General features: G+C 35.2%; 2 protein-coding genes across 6 annotated transcripts; one reads left to right on the top strand and one right to left on the bottom strand.

Moving 5' to 3' along the window:
- Positions 1 to 79: 79 nt before the first annotated feature.
- On the bottom strand, positions 80 to 9,722 carry LOC148614901 (uncharacterized). The gene is made up of 7 exons (XM_088590476.1): positions 9,236 to 9,722; positions 6,903 to 7,640; positions 5,310 to 5,403; positions 4,849 to 4,936; positions 4,061 to 4,182; positions 3,298 to 3,373; positions 80 to 2,563 (listed from the first exon to the last, which is right to left on the bottom strand). Exons 2-7 carry the CDS (start codon positions 7,626 to 7,628, stop codon positions 1,711 to 1,713), a joined length of 1,959 nt encoding a protein of 652 aa, XP_088446602.1. The 5' UTR covers positions 7,629 to 7,640; positions 9,236 to 9,722; the 3' UTR covers positions 80 to 1,710.
- On the top strand, positions 5,517 to 19,841 carry LOC148614902 (uncharacterized). Of its 5 annotated transcripts, XM_088589401.1 has the most exons (11): positions 5,517 to 5,678; positions 8,872 to 8,964; positions 13,591 to 13,758; positions 13,983 to 14,098; positions 14,693 to 14,756; positions 15,168 to 15,281; positions 16,259 to 16,358; positions 16,663 to 16,751; positions 17,622 to 17,732; positions 18,241 to 18,421; positions 19,573 to 19,841. In XM_088589401.1, exons 3-11 carry the CDS (start codon positions 13,594 to 13,596, stop codon positions 19,617 to 19,619), a joined length of 987 nt encoding a protein of 328 aa, XP_088445527.1. In that variant the 5' UTR covers positions 5,517 to 5,678; positions 8,872 to 8,964; positions 13,591 to 13,593; the 3' UTR covers positions 19,620 to 19,841. The 5 variants fall into 5 exon arrangements, with proteins under 5 accessions (XP_088445527.1, XP_088445528.1, XP_088445526.1 ...); XM_088589402.1 differs by lacking the exons at positions 5,517 to 5,678; positions 8,872 to 8,964 and adding an exon at positions 12,719 to 12,968; XM_088589400.1 differs by lacking the exons at positions 5,517 to 5,678; positions 8,872 to 8,964 and adding an exon at positions 13,010 to 13,266.
- Positions 19,842 to 21,146: the final 1,305 nt, after the last annotated feature.

Consider the following 21,146-nt stretch of genomic DNA (forward strand, 5'->3'; position numbering starts at 1 on the left):
TTTTTTTAAATTTATAGGTGAAATTCTACAATTGTCTGTCTTTGATACCTCAGTTTTTGCGCTACCAAATATATATGAATAAGTGTTATGTAACTTTATTTAACGAACAAATATTATTTGCCTTCTCATATACGAAAACATTCAATGTAGACTTTGCTGGCTGTTTATACATTGTTCTAACAGGACAAAAACATAGCGGATAATTCTGAAATGAAGAGATGGACAGTGATAGTGAATTCCACTTAGCCCTTTACCCTCACTCCCACTTTCCTCTCCTCCTCCGTCATCAAACTGATAAACATAATACCCATTAACCCCCTACCACCTTTCATTACCGGGTTTCCGCCATCCCTGTCCACCGATCCTTATATACAATGGAAGGTCGCTGACCCACATTTTATATTCACAATATGCATGAGATCGACATGCGGTATTAAATAAAATTTTACGCAGGGCGCAGCTTCATACGACCGCAGAGGTCGAACCCTAGTATGGGCACATCATTCAAACTTAATACAGCTTTGAATTTTGATTAGGGTAGGATATTCGATACATATAGTAAGAATTTTATCAGAATGAAAGAAGTCACATTTTGGCCCGTTTTTCTTAATGGTTCCGATCATATATCCAAATACAATCCCAACTTTCCCTTAAGGGTATGGCACGTTGCGGTTCAATTTCAAAGCAAGCCATTCCCTTTTACTCAAGCATCATCCGAAAAATAGAAAAAAAACTTGTTTCTGGCCCATTTGTGGCCCTAATCTTTACTTGTTTCAAGTCACAATCCCAGTGTTCTTTTGTGCTATGGCAGATTGAAGTAAAATAAATATGAGATCCATCCACTTTTACTCAAATTATTGTTCGAATATAAAGAAAATGCTTGTTTCAGGCCCCTTTTTAGCTCCGAATTCAAAAAAGGTCCAAGTTTTAACCCATCCCCCCGCCCCAAATCAATGCAAGTCTTCTTTTGGTGGTATGGCACATTGTAATATAATTTCAGAGAGAGATCCAATCACTTATAGCCAATTTTTTGTCTGCCTCTGATTTCTAAAATGTGTGAGTCCTAACCCACAAAATCAATCCCAGTCTGGCCTTTGTAGTATATAATATTGTAGAGCAATATCATTATATAATAAAAAATCTGTGAAATGCTTATTTTTTACCATTTTTGGTCCATAATTCTAAAACTGTTTGGGCTATAACCCTCAACCTTCCTTTTGTAATTTGGCACCTTGTTATCAAATTTTATCAGAGATCAACCAACTAAATTTCAATTTATCTTACGAAAACCAAGTGTTTACGGACGACACGGACGACTACGATAGCACAACCGACCACAATTTTTTTTTTTTGCGGTCGTATAAAAAGTCATACAATCTTGTCTCCCCAGAAAAAGATAATTGAGGAAACGTTGAGACACATCATCGGAAACCAAGGGGTGCCGGCTACTTCTTTCGTAGAAGGCAACCATCCCTGGGTCTTCGAGTGTGGTACAAACAACGTGTAATGAAATAGCCATACACAATTTCCTGAATATCAAAGCTATAGTTTTCCTGTCTTTCTTATTGAAATGATACGATGTAGGTCTCAATATTATACCACTTTGATTGTCATAATATTTTCCGTCTTTTTATCATGTATGAACGAAGCTAGTTAGACAACTTAAAGAATTTTCAAAATATCGGTTGATAAATTTCATACCAACTTAAATCACAACAGATCTCGGTCCTCCATAGACATGTAACCATTCTTCATACGATCGTCGTGATAGCTGTCCGACATATTTTCTTTAGATATAGTTATATGCTGTCCTAATTTGTTTTCTCTGACTTTAAGAAAATTCATGACCTCTTCTGTTAGTTCCATGACAACATATCCAGTACGAGGCCTCTCGGGTTTTTTAGGAGCGGTCAGAGTTGCGAAAGCCGAGTATTGGTCTTCATTATCATTGTTGGTGGATGATTTGCTCTGTTTCCGACGCAGTGTTTCGCGTGCACATTTCTGGAATTCTTTATCCCTGCAGTCTACATAGTGGTCATCGTCACTATCATGCTCTTTTGCTTTAGTCCATATATTGGTATTTTCGTAGTCGACGACAGCTTGTGTAGAATTGTTCAAACTACTGGTTCCCGACAATGGGTTATTACCTTTTAAGTTTCTGATATTGATATACGAATGTCGGAGGTCAGGACAGGGCGGTGGTCCTTCGTCTGAACTCGGAATGAGAACCACACTGGGTACGGACTTGTAAAAACTCTCCCTTTTATGGAGAGGTGAATTCTGATCGCTGAATTCCTCATTAAGAATTTGTTTAAAAGCACCGCTGGTTGTCACATCATCACTACTACTGAAGAGCCATAGAGGTTGTAGGCACTTTGGTATGTTTGATTTTCTGTAACTTGGTTGTTTTGTGATACAGTCATCTTTAGACATACGTCTTGGTGGTTTAGGGGCGGATATAGTAGGAATGTGGTCCTCTTCAAGAGGAGGCGGAGGCGGTGGAGGTAACTGGGGTAGGGAAATAACATCGGCCTCAGATTCCATAACTCCACCATGATAGCTACTGTAAATATACCACAATGTACTGTATTATTTTTTTAATGTTCTACACATGGTGCAAAAGAATGAAAATAGTTTTTTTTTAAATATGTGATAAATAAAAAATAATGTCTCCATATGGAAATACAAATGCCCTAACCTGCAACAACTTTGATTTTCACTATCACATATACACTCATGCTGCACAATATTTTTCTATAATGATATACACATGCTCTTCAATCTTTTATTTTAATTTACAGGTCGTATTTATAGCCAGTTTGTTTTCAAAGGGTCAGCTTTTGTCCATAATTAAAATTTCTTATTTGCAGTGGCAGTAAATATGAATAAGGTTACAACATATATAAAAACAACATTATCTTATTTTTTTCACACTCTTCCTTTACACTGACCTTCTTTTAATACGGTATGCACCAGGGGCGTAGCTAGGCCTGTTTTAGTTGTACGCAAAATTACGGCGAGGGTTTTTTTTTGGGGGGGGGGGTCGCTCAGGGCAAAGTATAAAATTTCCGGAATTGATGGTTTTGAGATCGCGAATTACTTTATGGTATATATTGGAGTGTCATTATGTATTAAACGGGATTTGTCATTGCATAAAACCTTTATTTCATCTTTAAAATGTGTGTTTTTATTTTTGTTACTTTTTCCGAAAGTACGCAACTGCGTATTTGCGTACAGGCAGCTACGCCCCTGTGCACCAACATGCATTGTTGTTCTTACTTTATGGATATAACTCACTTTATTAACTGGCTCATAAACATATTGTCAATATCAGTCTGTATTCCTTCATGTCGACTGTTGTACACAAATAAGGCTGAAATTCAGACAAAAATTTGTGAATAAATCGATATTGTTCCGAATGTTTTCATAAACGAAAAAAAAATCTACATAAAAAATATAAAACTTCATTTGTTTTGTAAGAAAAAAATTCGATGAACAGTATCGGTGGGTAAGTTAATTTGGTTAAGGACAAGTACATTTGTATAGTTTTATACTACTGGTAGTATTAATAATTTAGGAATTGAAAGATTGTAGTATTCAGAGTTGGTCTAGAGTTTTACAAAGTTTCCACAATTAATGTTGTAATGTTCCCTTTTAAGCTGCTTTCGCTTTTCAAGCGTTAAATTTATCAATAGTTCATTTGTATTTTTTGCTCTATACGGACTGTTTATTTCTTGCTGTGATGAATGTGCAGGAGAAAAAATACCTCCGGTCACTTCATATACTTTCATACAAGAGTGAGAAATTACCAAATCTAGAACCTCACCATAATCATATATTGAAGTTCATCAAAATTTATACATTAACATATATACTGAATTAAATTTCCAATCTTAATATTTGATAAACCTATCAAATAACAAATAGTCAGAATTTCCTATATCATCATATAAAAGTAACCTTTTCCATCGGCTCATTCCTATTGTTCATTGGACCCCCCCCCCCCACCTAAATAGGGGACACACAGCCTCGCATGATAAGAGAACAAAACCCTAATTACCATCTGTTCTCTGGTGGTCCCGAAGTTCCACCATCCTATCTATTTGGAAAGCAGCATCTTGGTCCCAGTAAACTGCATTGTCATGGTGAAAACTTTCTTCTCGCTGACGTATTTGAGTTTTCCTTAACGAACGAATATCAGTAAATATTTTGGAATTACATAATTAATAGTACATTTGTAATGGGCATCATCGATTATATTTGAATCTTCCTAAATATCAAACTTGTACAAAGTATCAAATATAGAAACTGAAGCAAGTAACGAACCAATGAATTATCACTATTTGAGAAACTATTTATCATTTTCTTTTGTATTCTGCGAAACTGTTCAAGCTACAAGCTATGTATACTTATGACTTTGTCTTTGTAGAACTATTCTTACTGTGTAGATGCATGGGCTTGCTCCCACTGTCATTCGTGTTATATACTAGTAGGTCTGCATATTTGATAGTGGAAGCAAGCCCCTGTGTTGTATATTGTACGGACTGCATATTTGATAGTGGAAGCAAGCCCCTGTGTTGTATATTGTACGGACTGCATATTTGATAGTGGAAGCAAGCCCCTGTGTTATATACTATTCGAGTTGCATATTTGATAGGACAGTGGAAGCTAGCCCTGTAGTGTAGATCAATAGTAACAGGACAGTGGAAGCTAACCCTGTGGTGTAGATCAATAGTAACAGGACAGTGAAAGCTAGCCCTATGGTGTAGATCAATAGTAACAGGACAGTGGAAGCTAGCCCTGTGGTGTAGATCAATAGGTTACTATATCTACTCGTTATAAACTTACATACTTCTTCTCCTGGTTCTATGATAGTACCATTTGAATATTACACTCGTACAGACAACTCCAAACAAAACCCCAATGGGAGCATATACTGTGAGAGGAGATATCAAGCCAATTATTTGGTATTATCATAAAATGACAAGGCAACAATTTCAAGAATCTCGTAAATCTGATATCATTACAATTCCAGTTTGTTTTAAATTGTTCGAAAGGGACATAGAATCTCGTCTAGATTTACGTATACTTGTTTACCAATGAGTTAACGGAAAATACAGAAACCATATATGGAGATCAAAATGTTTGTGTGTTTTTATTCATATTTATGGCTGTGTTTCAACCAAAATTTAAAAACAAATGTTGCTTTAACAATAAAGCTATAAAAAAGTCAAATACATGGCGTCGAGGCTAAAACTGAACTGATGCTGTAACATTTGTCAGGGATATTGGATTATTATGATACATACAAGCTGTGTTGAGACTAGGTTTCCAGAATTCTGTTCCAGGTGTTGTATTACTGCTCATTGTAATGGTCATTTGTGGTCTGAATGACTGTTGAGGTTACATTGTAATAACATCGCCTTTTATTCTATAGAGACATGAACATCTTTACATCGATACAAAAGGGGGCGTAATTTTTCACTCTGAACGATTCCCTTTTTTCTGCTAGTGACAAGAATAAAACTTAGTGTTTAGTAGTCAACATAATACTTCCCTGAAAGATGTCAATAAAATAAGTTTCAATCGTCAAATACGTATAAAAACCGCGAGAGTAAGGTACTTTTAGCTCTAGGATAGTGACTGTGTGCTTATCTACTAACAGCAATGTCTTAAAGGTGAGTTCAAAATTATTGAGTAATATGTGCGATGTTTTCATTGAGTTTTTACAAAAATATAAACATAAAGGATAGTTTTAATGCCTTAAAATTCTTACTTTTCACGTTATATTCCTCTCGGTTAAATGAAATTTAACGAAAGTGCGATACACACAAGGAAATATAAGATTGAATGTTATTTTCAATTAATAATTTCCTTTAGTGTTGACGTTACACAATGACTAAAGGGGAAGTTCATCTTTATGATCACTTCGTGAAAATATAAAGTGATAATTATCCATTTTATCGATTAATATTGACATGTATCTGTTTGCATAGTTAACTAAAGTTTGTAAAGGTTGGTGCACCTGGTTCATGCTCCCAGTTTTTAGTGAAGTCCGAGTTGCTCATTTGATTTTGTTACTTTGTATGTATGATTTTAGTTACTTTATGTTCTTTGTTGTGTATATCTGTTTTCCATGTCTGATCTTTATCCCCGCATTACATTCTTTTGATTATCGCTATAAACTTGGTTCCCTTGATTACTCTTTCAATTTTAAAGAGAACATTTTTCTAGATACCTTAAGTGTGGATTCATTTGGAGTTTATCCGGCGTACCCCATTTAAACTGAAAAAAAAATGCATGTTTGAATGAAATCCTGATTTTCCATAATCGGTCACTACAATTCCAGTGGACTTGATTTGGAGTAGTAACATCATGTACTAAATAGGCATGATTCGATGTAATGCAATACTTGATATAAACGGCTTAATTTACGCAGGGATGCAGTTAGGGTTAAAATATCTCTATTTCTGAAAATAATGATTAAGGTGAGGAGGATGCTAGCTAAGACGAAACGCACACAGATTATCTTACTGGCTATTATATGATGTTTAGATCATTGGCTACTCTTGAAAATGCGAGTTCTAGCTTCTAACATCGAGATTGTACACATCACAAGTACTCAAGTATTTCTGATAATAATGTCCACCGTTCAAATATCAACAAACTATTTTTTTCGAGATTATTTTAGTTTTCCGAACACCGGTATTCATAAAGTTTGGTTCAATGGAAATAAGAATTTAGTGTTTTTCTAAACTTTTATTCAAAATCTCAATTAAGAAAAATAAATCTAATACTTGGACAGCATGACTGAACTATGTGTGAAAAAAAATCTGGCCTGTAAGTTGACCAATCATTTATTTTTTTTGTTTTATTTATAAAATCTAGAAATATGTATTTCAATTAAAATCAAACCACATATCAGAGACCCTGGAAGTAGAGGCAAATGTAGCTAATCTCTCCTCGACCCCCCTAGAAAACAATCTATTTTCTGATTCTATACATTGAGCACAACAACGTTTCCCCAAAACATCACAGAAATGACTCTTATCTGTCCTAGATGAGTTAGAACAGTGAGGGTTCTTATTATTTCTCAGTTTATAATCCTCCATGTATTTATTGTCCATGAACGACTTCTTACAAGTTCGACAACTTAGAAATTTAGTGTAGACTGAAGGAACGTAACACTGGTCTCTTGCATATCGGGCCATTTTCCCCTCTGTGAAAACATCACTCATGATATATCGTTTTTCCTTCAGCTTGTCCTCATCATATACGTTGTGTTTCATCCTCCTCGAAGTCTGAATTGGTGGCAGAATAATTGAATTTTGTCTAGTCAACAAATTATATAGTCTGTCTACCTGTTTGCTGTACAGTCCGTCTGAACCGTACTTGCGATTTTCACTTAGTGATTCTTTGTAGGACATCGGTGTCCATTGTCTCTCGGGCTTTGGTCTCGGGCCCCTCTCCGATAAACAAAAATGGGTATTTCTACATGAACTGTATCTGTTTGAATTGGTATGTTCACGAGAAAGTTTCACATCCTGTCTCCGCTTTCGTTGTGTCTTATTCAAAAGTGGTGGGAGGTGTATACCTGCTTGATGTTTTCCACAATTTCGTCCGACCATACTTCATTTGTTCTGTAAAAATATCTAAACTTAAAAATTAAGAGTAACTGGATGGGCACTTTTTCATGCGATGTGCGTCCTTAAAGAGGAGGTGAAATAATTCCATGGATTTGTCGGCTGTCGTTTATAGGCATCGTATTGGTTAAGGTGCGTGTTCATATCTACTGATCGTTTAAGATACCTCATATAGTACATCAGATGTTTTGTATAGTATTAAGATATATAAAATGACATATGAGATACCTTAAATGTCGAATAAACACGAAAATGGTGTGCGTTGAAAAAGGAACCGCAATACCTGTTTTACATAAGTACAAATTTGTTTGTTCTTTATAAGGGTAATCAAGGGAACCAATGTTATAGAGGTAATCAAAAGAATGTAATCTAGGGACAAAGACCAGACATGGAAAACAGACATACACAACAAAGAACATAAAGTAACTAAAATCATACATACAAAGTAACAAAAGCAAATGAGCAACTTGGACTCCACTAAAAACTAGGAGCATGGACCAGGTGCACCGCTAGGGTAAGCGTCCTCTGCTTTTCTAGAAACACCCGCCGAGTTGCTCATAAAAAGTCAAGTCCGGGGTAGACGAAAGAGAAAAGGAAAACTATGTCACCTTGAACAAATCAGTTTTCATGGCGCAGATGGATTCACCGTAACGATCCACGGGTTCATGATTTCATTATGACAACCATAAAACTTTTGTGGTGATGACTTCAATCTTGTAGCAACATAACCCTGCTCCAGAAGCCTATTTGTTAGAATTCTAGCGCGATACAAAAAGTTTGCGTAGTCTCGGCAAGATCTGGCATAACGTATGAGTTGTGATATGAACACTCCATATGCAGGTGCTGAAGGGATTATGCCACAGATGAAAGGAAAGTTGACAATTTTGAATGAAAAGTCTTCACGTTTGTCGTAAAGTTTGGTCAATAGTTTTCCTTTACCATCGATTTCTAAGTGGTCAAGATATGAGGCTGACTTCACAGTGTCTGTAGTATCCTTTACCTCTAGTAAGTTCTATATATTATTTTCGGTAAGCGCAATGTTGTTTTAATTCTTATGTTTAACGATCGTTTCTTTGTCTTCCACTGTGATTTCTGGTTTTTAAGAGTTCATGAATAAATCGTAAGCATTACAACCCAGTTATAATTACGAGATCAATTATAAAAATAGGAAAGAGTCGTCAGTCTTAATGATGTACGAAATGTTAAACATGTTTTTTTTTCTATTTAGAGGTAACCTTACCTATGCTTGATTGTGATGTAATGTAACCTTACCTTCACCAGATATAGATGTAATGCAACCTTACCATCACTAGATATAGATGTAATGTAACCTTACCTTCACCAGATATAGATGTAATGCAACCTTACAATCACTAGATATAGATGTAATGTAACCTTACCCGTGCTTGATTTAGATGTAATGTAACCTTTCCATTACTGGAATTAGATTTAATGTAACCTTTCCTTTACTTGATTTAGATGTAATGTAATCTTACCTTTACTTGATTTAGATGTAATGTTACCGTTCCTTTACTTGATGTAGATGCAATGTAACTTTACCTTTACTTGATTTAGATGTAAAGTAACCTTACCTTTACTTATAGCTCAGTTTTTATGTAATACTACCACGGCACACAACCATGTGGAATAAGTAAGTCTTATTTATTCATTGTCACTTTTTGTGTGTATTAATGTCTTTCTCCACGACAGTCAGCTAGATTAATTTGAATAAACATTTTAATATCACATTTATCCGCAGCGAAGTAGACAATACATTTGTTTCACTCTTTAAAATTGATATGGTGAATTCAAATTTGTTGACTAAGACTTTTAAAATCGTGTATATGTGCACCCAACTTCCTAATCTCCTATACATAAAGTCTCTGTCTCTGGAAATACAACACATTTTATTATCTGCTGCAGTCATTATACGCTATAAAACTTAATAAATTGAATTGTTGGGGTCAACAACGTGTACTATATAATCATGTATTGACTTTGCCTCTGACAAACCTTTCAACGACTTTATTTAATGCATTGTATCAATATGTGTTGATTTTCCATAATTTAGTACTCATAAATATTCGTGGTTATTTAAATACTGCAAATTGATATGACCTAATATGTATTATGTAGGGCTTCCATTAAATTGTTTAAAAAAAATCTTTATGATATCAAGATGATTGAGTTTAATAACAATTTATATTAAATATTACATTCACGCAAGTAAAAAAAAAGCACCTACATACAGATGTCAACTGTTTGAACAGTATCAATACCATGAAGGCCTTGGAATTAAAGCCATACATCTGTAAATATTTAGTATATAGCTATAGAAAGTTGATCTAATTATATACGGTAACCCTCGAATTCCACACGTTTACAAATCCTGGGCGGTAAAAGCTGAATGCACCATGATCAAACTAGATCTGAATTGCATAGTAAAAGACAATGCTTGAAACGCAGTTGATTTTATATATATTGCCTACTTATAGAAGACGACATTGAACTTGAATAGGCTAATATCTTAAATAGGACCGATTTGTAAGTTTTCTTTATATCCAAACCAAGAAGAACAAGGCGACGAATAACTGAATAAATTAGTAATACATCAACTTAAAATTCACAAATAAAAACGTCTTATAGGCCTGAACAAAAAATGTTCGCCGAAGTCTCCTGTCTGACTTTGATGAAACTTTCAACAATACTTAAGCTTTCCCCCAAAACATGCTCGTTACACACCTTTATGACTTTCAATAGGCACTTAACGGGTTAATGATATTTACCTCAAATGCTTCAACAATTAGTTCCCACTTGAATGGTGTACTAGTCTAAAATCGTTCAGTCCCCATGAAATAGGTGTTCAATCAAGAGAACCCGAGTCATCTCCTCTAAATAGTAAAACAATGGAGGCATGAGTATACAAAATTGTACATTACTAGATATACATGCATGGTGTAGATATTTGGCGGAAACGATAATTGTTTTGGGAACATGACGCTTCTACTTTTGAATCGTGAACATCTAATTTTCATTTTTAATCTAAGCTAATTGTGATAAGAAGGAAGAAGGAGGCACCATTGTTTTATTCAATTCATCCTGCTCTTGCTAGTGAGGGCTCTAATTATTTTTTCGTTTAAATGTTTTCATATTTCTTACGTCACCTTAAGGTTTCAAATGAAGTTTTTAGCTTGTCTTGACAAAAGGGCAATGGTTTCCGGTAGGCCTTCTCCATTTTTTTCAGGTTGCTCGTAGAACGTTTTATGCGATGTCAAAGTAATATAACGTAAAATTTGGAATAGTCTGGATGGCAGTCAGAGGATAGCTTGCCCACCTAGCATTTCCGGAATTAAGGATTGTTCATACAGTAATAAAGCCTTGTGATATACTTAGGCTATTTTGCTTATTACATTACATTCATATGATATGATTGACACTTGACAAAAAATCCGGATACTCACAAAAAGTGGTTATATTCTTGTCGACAAATATTGTTTTTCGATTTTTTTTTATTCTGGTAAATAAGTGAAGAGTAGACTACTGAATGCAATTTCTTTATGTTACCATCATATATTGTCAATCAGAAACACCGAGCATGTTTAGAGAATCTCTTCCACAGGGGGTGTTTTTACACTGGCTATTTTTTTACACCTGTTACATGGGTTAGATGGGTAATACGTAGTCAATCAGGAAATGATAATAGCTCTGCAGAGGAAATCGGAAATTAAATTTAATGGGAAAAAGAACGGATATTGTGAAACGCAACAAATGGGCCCACGTATGATCTTAAATCAAAATAATGATCACCGTAAAGTCTTCAACAAATGTAAATACACACCTTTAAGTAAGCTCTGAAAGGCCCGGACAACAAAAGTGATCCATGGTAACAGAACGGTGATAGGTCTTCAAAACCTAATCAAAAAGTAATATAATGACACATAAATGACCAACATCTTCTGTGGACGGGTCCATATTAGCGGTGGGGGTAAACTAGTTTTACAAGGTCTTTACCATTCTCCCTTAATGTAAGGTTAAAAATGAAGTAAACAACAAACAAAAATGTCATAAAATTTAATCAATTATACAGTCATCTCTTCAATTAATAGCTTAATCCACAAAATTTAAACGAAATCCACTTAAATAATCCACTCAGTCAATCGCTGAATGCTAGCTCAGAACATACTAAAGTATGTAATATACCACTCAGTCAGTCGCTGAATGCTAGCTCAGAACATGTTAAAGTATGTACTAATCCACTCAGTCAGTCGCTGAATGCTAGCTCAGAACATGTTAAAGTATGTAATAATCCACTCAGTCAGTCGCTGAATGCTAGCTCAGAACATGTTAAAGTATGTAATAATCCACTCAGTGAGTCGTTGAATGCTAGCTCAGAACATGTTAAAGTATGTAATAATCCACTCAATCAGTCGCTGAATGCTAGCTCAGAACATGTTAAAGTATGTAATAATCCACTCAGTGAGTCGTTGAATGCTAGCTCAGAACATGTTAAAGTATGTAATAATCCACTCAGTCAGTCACTGAATGCTAGCTCAGAACATATTAGAGTATGTCAATACAATCAAAACTAGCAGAATTAAGAAATCGGGTTACTGCAATTCCGGTGGACTAGAATAGTAACGTCAACTATTTCACAGGCAAGATGTGATGTAGTGCACAATACTCAATTATCCTTTAAAACAAAGCGTGCTTGGTGGAGAAGCAGAAACTACCAACTGGGATCAAACCCACGCAAAAAGACAAAAATAATTGCCAGGGCATAGCTAGATTCTACAGTTATATCAACTTCCTTTACATAAACATGATGGTGACTAGGTCCCAAAGAATTGTACAATTTTGCGTTGTTGTGTTCACCACTCATGACTGGATAAACAGGCGCGTAGCTGCCGTTAGGCAAAAAAGCTTTTGCCTGCACTTAATTTTGCCATTTTTTTTTTTTAGATAAAATACATCCAGGAGAGGCATAAATGATGCTTTAAAGCGCTCTCTCCGCGGAGCTTCGTGGATGGGGGTGGGGGGGGGGGCAGACCCCCTGCCGTGATTTTGCCTACACTTCAGTTTGGCCTCAGCTACGCGCCTGATAAAACCGTCCAAATAACCGAAGCTAATGTCTTACCCTTGCCTAAATAATCATAGACGGTCACCTGTGAGCTTATAAAACGTATAGTATGCAGCAGATATACAGTTTATACATTTAATATTAGCTGTGCAATTATAAGTACCGTAAAAATATTTCACATGATGGGTGAAATGTATATGCAGATTGTGATAGTATTTTATACTAAGTTCGGATGATTGTAATTCATAGTAAGATCATGGTTCACTATTTAAAGTGTATTTATTGTTGTTATAAATTTATTTACAGCTGGTAATATAATTAAAAACTCCTTGCTTTTTTGGAATTATTGCACCAAGTTCCACCTATTCAAATATGACGATAACGTTTTATAAAAACACACGTACAAGATGGATAGCAAGCACATCCCACAATATGCTAACTGTGAGCAAGCTCATGTATGTTAATTCACAACAAATATTTACAGGTAAGCTATTTAAGAGAACGATGTGAACACGTGTTTTACATATAGGACAATAATAGTGAGCGGTAAGTCTATATTTCTGCTTCCTCGGTGTAATGTCTCAGTTGCTCCTAATAATAGAACAGCAACACAGAGTAGAGCTGCTTTGATACCATGAATGCCAAGGGCAAAACCGGCACTGTCAATACTTAAGCATTGCGTTTATTTAATCGTTGCTGTCTCGGATATAAAAAGAACAAGAACAATGTCAAAGATCAAGTGTATTATTCACATGACTGTATATAGGACACTTGAATTTAATCATTTTCAAGTTTTGTTGAATATAATTATGTCGTACAAATCAACAAAAAGGACAGGCTAAACATAATAATATTGTGTCTACATTGTAGAATATGACGACGATCCCGGTTATAGATTTTCAAAAGTATGGACTGGATGTTAACAATCCAGAAACTGTTCCACGTAAGGACCTTACAGAACTCGGCAACCAGATGTGTCGGGCCCTAGAAACGATTGGGTTCTGTTATTTAAAGAATCATGGTGTACCAGAAAAACAGGTGCTTATTCGGACCGTTATGCTAAAGACACACTTCCTATCACAGTCGTACGAAATCAAAATTTTCTTGTATGCTTTTTGGGGTTTTTGCCGTGGTCATGCTTAAGTCCATTATACTGTACTGATAAACTGTAAAGTAAATAAGAATTATAGTCTATGAACGCGAGTAGGCTATGCCAACATATGCAATACTTCCAGTCTAGAATTTCACGTCTGTTCTTTTAGCTTCAAGCTGTATTGGAAAAATCCAAGAAGTTTTTTAGCCAACCAGTTGATGAGAAAACTAAATATGCTAAAACAGATGATGGGTTCTGTGGCTGGATAGGATTGGAGAAAGAAAAGTATGTTGCTTTCCAAAGCTGTAAAATATATTTATGAACGAATCATTATTTTGGACTTGAATTCCATCTTGAAGATGATTGAATCGGGGGAAAAATGTTTACGATTGTCAAAATTGGGAAGTCAAAGGTAGAAAAAAAATCACTCATAAACAGTAAACAACAAAAATCAACAACGAAAAAAACACGATGTAAACTATACCTAAGTATATACCAGGTGCATCGGTAGGGTCAACAGTCATTCTCCGTCTCAGTTCTCAAACCAGGTTATTATGGATTACATGTAGATTCGGCTTGGCCGCACGCAGGGTTCGTGTTCTGAGTGTACATAATGGGTTGCCTCTTTTTGTTCTGTATATGTTATTACTTAATGACAGTCTGCATGAAAGCAACATATTGAAACCTTTGACCTTACGAAAAGTATCAATTTCAAAAATTCCATGTCCAAAGATTTTTGCCGGGGATTTTTGTGAGTCACAATTTGCTCACCGTATTTTCGAGATTGACTGTTTACTTACAGTTGATTTTCAAAAGAAAACGTGTTACCAATATTCTTCTGATTTTACCAGAAACATGATAAGTAATATTATTTTACAGTTTGAATATGGAGAGACCCATCGGAGACTACAAGGAGACGTACAATATAACACCAGAATGTGACGTAAGAATCTATAAAATCTACAAAAAAAAAAACCCAAAAAAAACGAAATGCAACAAAATGGGTCTTTGGTTAATGTCGTATATTAAATTTTTTCATTCTTTTACATGCCCCGCATTCAGCAAGGCCACTTAAATATCTATGTGTATATGCCCACATCGCATCGCTCGCGGTTTTTGATAAGATTGGCGTTATGCGTAGCTCGCTATCTCCACTCAAGACAATAAAGTTGCGTTTTTAGGGAAAACACACCCCTATAAACATATTAGGCAAAAAATATAAAGACGGAAAGACAAACAGCGAACATGCAATTCCGATCGAAATGATAAACCTCGACTCCACCAAATATTTTAAGATGTGATGACTACTCGCGTTGTTCTTGTTGTTAAGTTGTGCCCGTGTATATCATTTCAGATATGGCCAGAGAACATTCCGGAATTTGACAACATAATGAAGACCTTCTTTCATACATGCATCGAGCTTGCACTCAGAGTATTTGATGTGATTTCTATTGGTCTAGATTTAGAGGTAAGTATTCAAGAGGAGTGTACCTAGTATTATAGTGAAAGGATGATCATAAAAATATCAACCGAGAGTTAACACTTTTTACTGAATATTGTCTAAGCACAACCACGAAAGTAGAAACCTAAATATCTACTCTAGCAGTGCTAGAGGTTGTCTGGCAAGCTATTTTCTGACTTCGTGCCATCCAACCGCTTACATTGTAGGAGTACTAAATATCCTGTTACATAAATGCAATAATATGTCATAGAGGGAAGAGAAAACATGGTAAAATGGGATATCCTGTAGTGTATTTGGCGATCACAATATGGGTATACCAGTATTAAATACAATATAGGTATAAAAAAATGTCCAGTATTGTACACCAATATATAAAATGCTGGAAAGTTGTCCACATCTCCAAATGAAATATATTTAATGACGTGCAAGTAAAATCACGGAGACGATTATTGCACAAGTGAAACGGAAATTTATAATCTGCAGGCTAACCCTACGCCGAGAAAAAGATCGTGAATTGGCCAAAATGCCAAACGTAAATTAACTACAAAAATACAGAAGGAAACCAAAGAATAGATAAACAACCAGAACTCCACTGAAAACTTGGAGTGAGCCAGGTGCACCGGTAGGTAAGCGTCTTATTCTTTTCCATAAATAGCCACAAAGTTCCTCATAATATGTCAAAACAGGGTTTAAACGAAAGAAGAAAACTATGACATTGTGAACAAATCTGCTCTCATGTTGGAAATAAACACATCATAATTAAAGATCAACGTGTTTGTAAACAGATTAGCATAATACAAAAGCCCATCGCCGGAAATCCACGTTTGATTACGCTGCCGTACTGCATGTCTGATGGAGAAAGGCATTGCGGCGTAATCAACCATGTGACAAAATTCATGCGGGGTAGTTTCAGCAGATAGGCCAAAGCATGACATGTGAGCCTGTGAACTTTTCTTGGTTTTAAAATTGTATTTCTATTAAAGGACAAGAACTTCTTGCGAAATTGTCACAAATTGATTGGGAAGACGGGAAATCTTACTGCATTACGGAGCTTATTTTATCCGGCGATACCAGTGGAAAAAGGTATTTAGTGTTGCCATGAAGTTGTGCAAAGTCAAATTTAAAAAGTATTCGGCAAATCAGGCTAATATTCTCCCTCACGTTTTAGCTCCTTCGGTCCATATTTCACTCGTGACCTTTGTGTAAAACATGATGGGTAAGAATATTTTATACATACTTATAAAAAGTTCAAAGTTCTGATTCATTTTACTCGGTCGATCAATCTTACTGCATAACCATTAATTTAAAAAAAAGCAAGTTGGAAACCTCTTCACTTATATGTTTTATCTTGATGCATTCGTTTCACTTATTAGTTGTTATTTTTCAGAAATAAAAGAAGGTCAGGTTCGGTGTGGAGAACATTCAGACTACGGGACACTTACACTGTTGTTTCAGGACCTTGTTGGGGGTTTAGAGGTAATTGAAACGTGTTTTAGCGGGGTATATAGTGACCATGATGTCCGTCCATTCGTCTGTTGCGCCGTCCGTTCGTCAGTCCGTTAATCCGTCCCCTGTTCTAATTTGCAAGTCCTCTAAAACCGCAAAATGGAATTCTATTAAACTTTCACAAATTCTTATTACATGATACAATTGTACACCCCTTTTTGTTGGTGTTCCATCCGAATGAGTGTTGGGTTTCCTGATGCAAAATATGGACTTTGTAATGTGTCGACAAGAGGTGGGGTGGGGGTTGCTCTTCTAATCCACAAATGTTCTAAAAATTGATGAAATTTTTACAAATTCTTTAGTGATACAATTCTGCACCTCTTATTTAGTTACATTTTCATCTGAAAGGGTTTTTTTGGTTTCCTGCTGCGAAATATGGACTTCGGCATTCGGTATCACTTCTTGTCCGCAATTCCTCCGACACCGCCGAATGGAATTTGATGACACTTTTACAGATTCTATGTTTTTTTGGGGAGGGATGGGGTATCATCATGTAAGCTTTACTCACAGTTTTTCTAGTCTTTGATTTCGATTCGATAACAGTTCTTCACTTCTGTATTACATTTGTTACATCCGAGTCATTAATAACAAAATTATCGAACTTATATGCAAACTCTAGGCAATAGTCAAAAGAATGATACAAGGGCAATATCAAGGCAAAAACTGGGAAGTTGGAAATAACCACAAGCAATCCATCTGTCTTCTTCTTGGACTTTGTTACGAATAAGTTTTTCCCAATAGTATAACACTGCAGTGTGAGTCTTTACATATTATAGTTTAAATATTCTTTACTTATGAAAACGAATGGTCAGTTGTATTTTTTCAACATTTATCTTGAAGGTGAAGACAAGAGATGGTGGTTACATTCCAGCCACGCCCATCCCTGGCACTATAGTGGTCAACATAGGTGATATGATGCAGAGATGGACAGCCGACAGACTTATTGGAAACGTGAGTTTACACTTGGAACTTCGACGTAAAAAATAAACCTCCAAAAAATATTCATGAGCAAATTACACTTGAGACTTATATTTTCATACATTAGAGTTGTCTTTTTATAAAATAGTACAGCACGGCACAATGTATATCTGTCGACTTTAGTTCGATGTTGATATATTTTGATGGCCTCCTCTAGATTTTTCATATTATTACCGTAAGTTTTTTTTATGTTGAAGACTCGACAAAGGGTATGGTACAGGGTATGGTACGAAGCATTACGTTCGTTTGATTAATTTCACTATCTACCTCAATCAATTCATTGTTGACATTTTATTCAGTTCAAAGGGGTGCAATATTTTTATTTATTATATTTGAATGTTTTTGTTTTAATTATTCAATAGCTATCAACTATTCATACAGGAAGAAAAACGACCTCAACTGTTCCCATTCCTCCATGCTTCTGTTAATTTATGAATTCTTGTCGCAACCATCTAAAGCCATTGTCTTTCTTGCATTTTAGAAACACCGTATAATGATGCCCGAAAGCGCTGATAAAAATCTACTAAGTCGTCAGTCAGTTGCGCTGTTTGTGAATGCAGATTCGTTTCATGTTGTGAAATGTTTAGATGGGTCGGAGAAATATCCTCCCATTTCATGTGTTGATTTTATTTATAATAGATTTAAAGAAAAACTTTTAACTGGTAAATACTGTTTCTTATACATGTTTTGTAAATTCATATACCTTAATTTACCACTAGGCTTAGGATAAAATAAATAAATAAGCCCCATAAATCCTTTCCGACATGGTAATTTTGTTTAAAATTTGGGACGTTTGTAAAAAAAAATCATTTAAAAAGATATCCCTGTCTATCATGCACAATTACGAATTGTGCGTGAAGGAGAGTTTATGTTTTATAAGAGCTAAAGCGCATTATCTGATCCCAGATTTGGTTATATACTAGTAGGGCTGCATATTTGTTAGTTAAGAAATAATTCATGGAGGGGGTAGATTTGTACTCATTTTAACATGGGTACGGCATTTATATTCGAACATTTAACACCGAGTCACAGCGATGTGTTAAATGAGAATATAAATGCCAAACCCATGTTAAAATGAGTACAAATCTAACGACCCCCGCAAGGAATTATTTCTTTTCTAATACGACAAATACGGTAAATTTCCCTAGGCGTAGCCAAAATAACGGCTGTTCCGTTTAACCTTCCCGTATGGAAGTTGGATTAATTAAGAAATAAACCACATATCCAAGTAAACCATCTGTTGAATAAGTAGCCGTATCAGTATAGTATTAGATAACCTCTCGCCGTTAAATCATCGCGTAAACGTTTTTAAATGAATGTTTTGTCTCGAAGCGACAGCGAAAGAAAAGAGGCATTGCGCAGGTGCTAAAGATGGGATTGTACCGACATATACCGTTCGACGAAATGAAGACGTCATATTAAAATTGGAAGCAATTATCTGTGGCCTGAATAAAGCCAGCCACTTTTATCCATAGTGATTGTCGTCAGACCGCAGTGGATAGAAGTAGATGGCTTTAGTCAGACTGTAACGAGCTTGGGCTAAAGCGAAAAGAAACTTCCGCGTAAATAAAAAGACAAGAAAACGAACCTACAAGACGCGGTGCGTTGGACAATTGATTCATTATAGTGTAAGAGCACCATCATTAACCCCATAATTTCTGCTATCTTAATAAGTAAAATTTAAATGGGCAAATTTCATCATTTTTAACGTTGCATTTTTTGCACGGTGTACTTGCATTGTCAATTGTAATGACCTCACAATGAAATACTTTAAAACTAACAGACAGTTTGTAGATTTATTTTTATTTTACAGAAGCACAGGGTACTGATACCGGAGACCGAAGTGATGAAACGGACTGACAGACAATCGCTAGCATGTTTTGTTCTACCGGACGACGAGGCTCTTATTAGATGTTTGGACAATTCTAACAAATACGAACCAATCACAAGCCGGGATTACCTTAGTATGCGGTTTCACGAAAAACTTGCATATTAAACATCAGAAATTCCGTTTTAACATTTTAATGTTAGCTATATATGTATATTGTTTTGTTAATCAAATAAACATGAACTGTAAGAAAAGGTTGCATCATTATTTTTTAGTTTTTGAAATTAATGTTTTTTTCAAGTTTCAAATATGTTATATGGTAAACTTGGAATCAGCATAAACCAAACACACATTCATATAAAACTTTGTTAAAAAATGTACAATGAACATATTTAACATTTGTCTATGTAACAATTCAATATTTTGAAAAGTTTTCAAAATTTATTTTTTTTCGATTTTTTGTTCAAAGTTTCAAAATATCAAAATTTCAAAATTTTACCAAACTTTATTTTTTTTTTAAATTTACCAAAATCCTCCTTTTTCAATGAATTTCAATGCTTTCTATGTATTTTTTTCTCTTTCAAAATTGGTGTTAATGAAAAGCCACCACTAAACTTTGAGAAAGGATGCATTTATGATATGAAATGGATGAAAAAAAATTAAAGCAAAAGATGCCATATGCATCCCACTGCCTTTTTTTTTAATGGACACCCTCTTAAAACGTTTGTCAAATAAAAAGTTATTTTTAATACATACAAAAGAAACGCGTCGTAGGTAATCTAGGTCTATCTTTCCACCACCAGTGTCTTGGATTTGACCTCAAACCTAATCAGAATTGGAGGAAGTGTATGTATCAAAAGGAATATTAAAACGTATATTCAGTTGTATCCCATATTCAATCAGCAATCCTTGAAAAAAAAACCGATCATCATTTTAAAACTATACAAAGAAATAACATACTACTGTATTAAAGCCAAGCTATTTGTTTCAAGTGTATTTATCACTTGATCGATGTCAGTCAGTATTTGCTTAAGAGATAGTGTTGTCGTCTGCGTAATTGTACAGCGAACTACTTGATGTAAAGTGATATATGTCATTGATGAATATATTATTTACAGAGAATATGTTCCAATATAGAGCCTTGCGGAATGCCTTTATAATGTTTTCTCAACCACTGAGACTAGAGCCAACTCCAACATATTGTTTTCTGTTTGATAGGTAATTTTGCTGCACTTGCAGAGAACTTGTTACAAGGTGCGCGCTTTCCGACTTTTTTTTCTATAGGCAGTCATGGCTTCATGAATCGATTCATAGTGAAGCCATGAATTGGAAACTGATGCGGTTGCTCGATTCAAAACTTTGTTGGAAAGTCTCTCTTGACAAAGAAGGATTTCATCATGTACATTAAGTCCTGAAATATTGGTCGTTTTTGCAAATACGACAAAATTTAAAAAAATTAGACTTGGGAATGGCATTTTATGCTAATTCAAGTAACAACAGGCATCTGTGGATTTGTAAAAAAAAATGACGACGAAATTTCACCATCTTGGATGATTTCC

Source organism: Perna viridis, chromosome 6 (genome assembly GCF_037379345.1).
Source record: "Perna viridis isolate PV_CMFRI_1.1 ecotype Kerala chromosome 6, ASM3737934v1, whole genome shotgun sequence".
Lineage (NCBI taxonomy): Eukaryota > Metazoa > Mollusca > Bivalvia > Mytilida > Mytilidae > Perna > Perna viridis.

Excerpts from the sequence above, each read along its gene's own strand:
- LOC148614901 (XM_088590476.1), bottom strand. The coding sequence starts at position 7,628 with ATGGTCGGACGAAATTGTGGAAAACATCAAGCAGGTATACACCTCCCA. Across the intron at positions 4,183-4,848 it reads AGAACCAGGAGAAGAAGTAT|GAAAACTCAAATACGTCAGC; the intron begins GTAAGTTTATAA and ends TCGTTCGTTAAG. Across the intron at positions 2,564-3,297 it reads TTTATGAGCCAGTTAATAAA|TAGCTATCATGGTGGAGTTA; the intron begins GTGAGTTATATC and ends GTATATTTACAG.
- LOC148614902 (XM_088589398.1), top strand. The coding sequence starts at position 13,178 with ATGTTAATTCACAACAAATATTTACAG. Across the intron at positions 13,759-13,982 it reads ATGGTGTACCAGAAAAACAG|CTTCAAGCTGTATTGGAAAA; the intron begins GTGCTTATTCGG and ends CTGTTCTTTTAG. Across the intron at positions 17,733-18,240 it reads CCGACAGACTTATTGGAAAC|AAACACCGTATAATGATGCC; the intron begins GTGAGTTTACAC and ends CTTGCATTTTAG.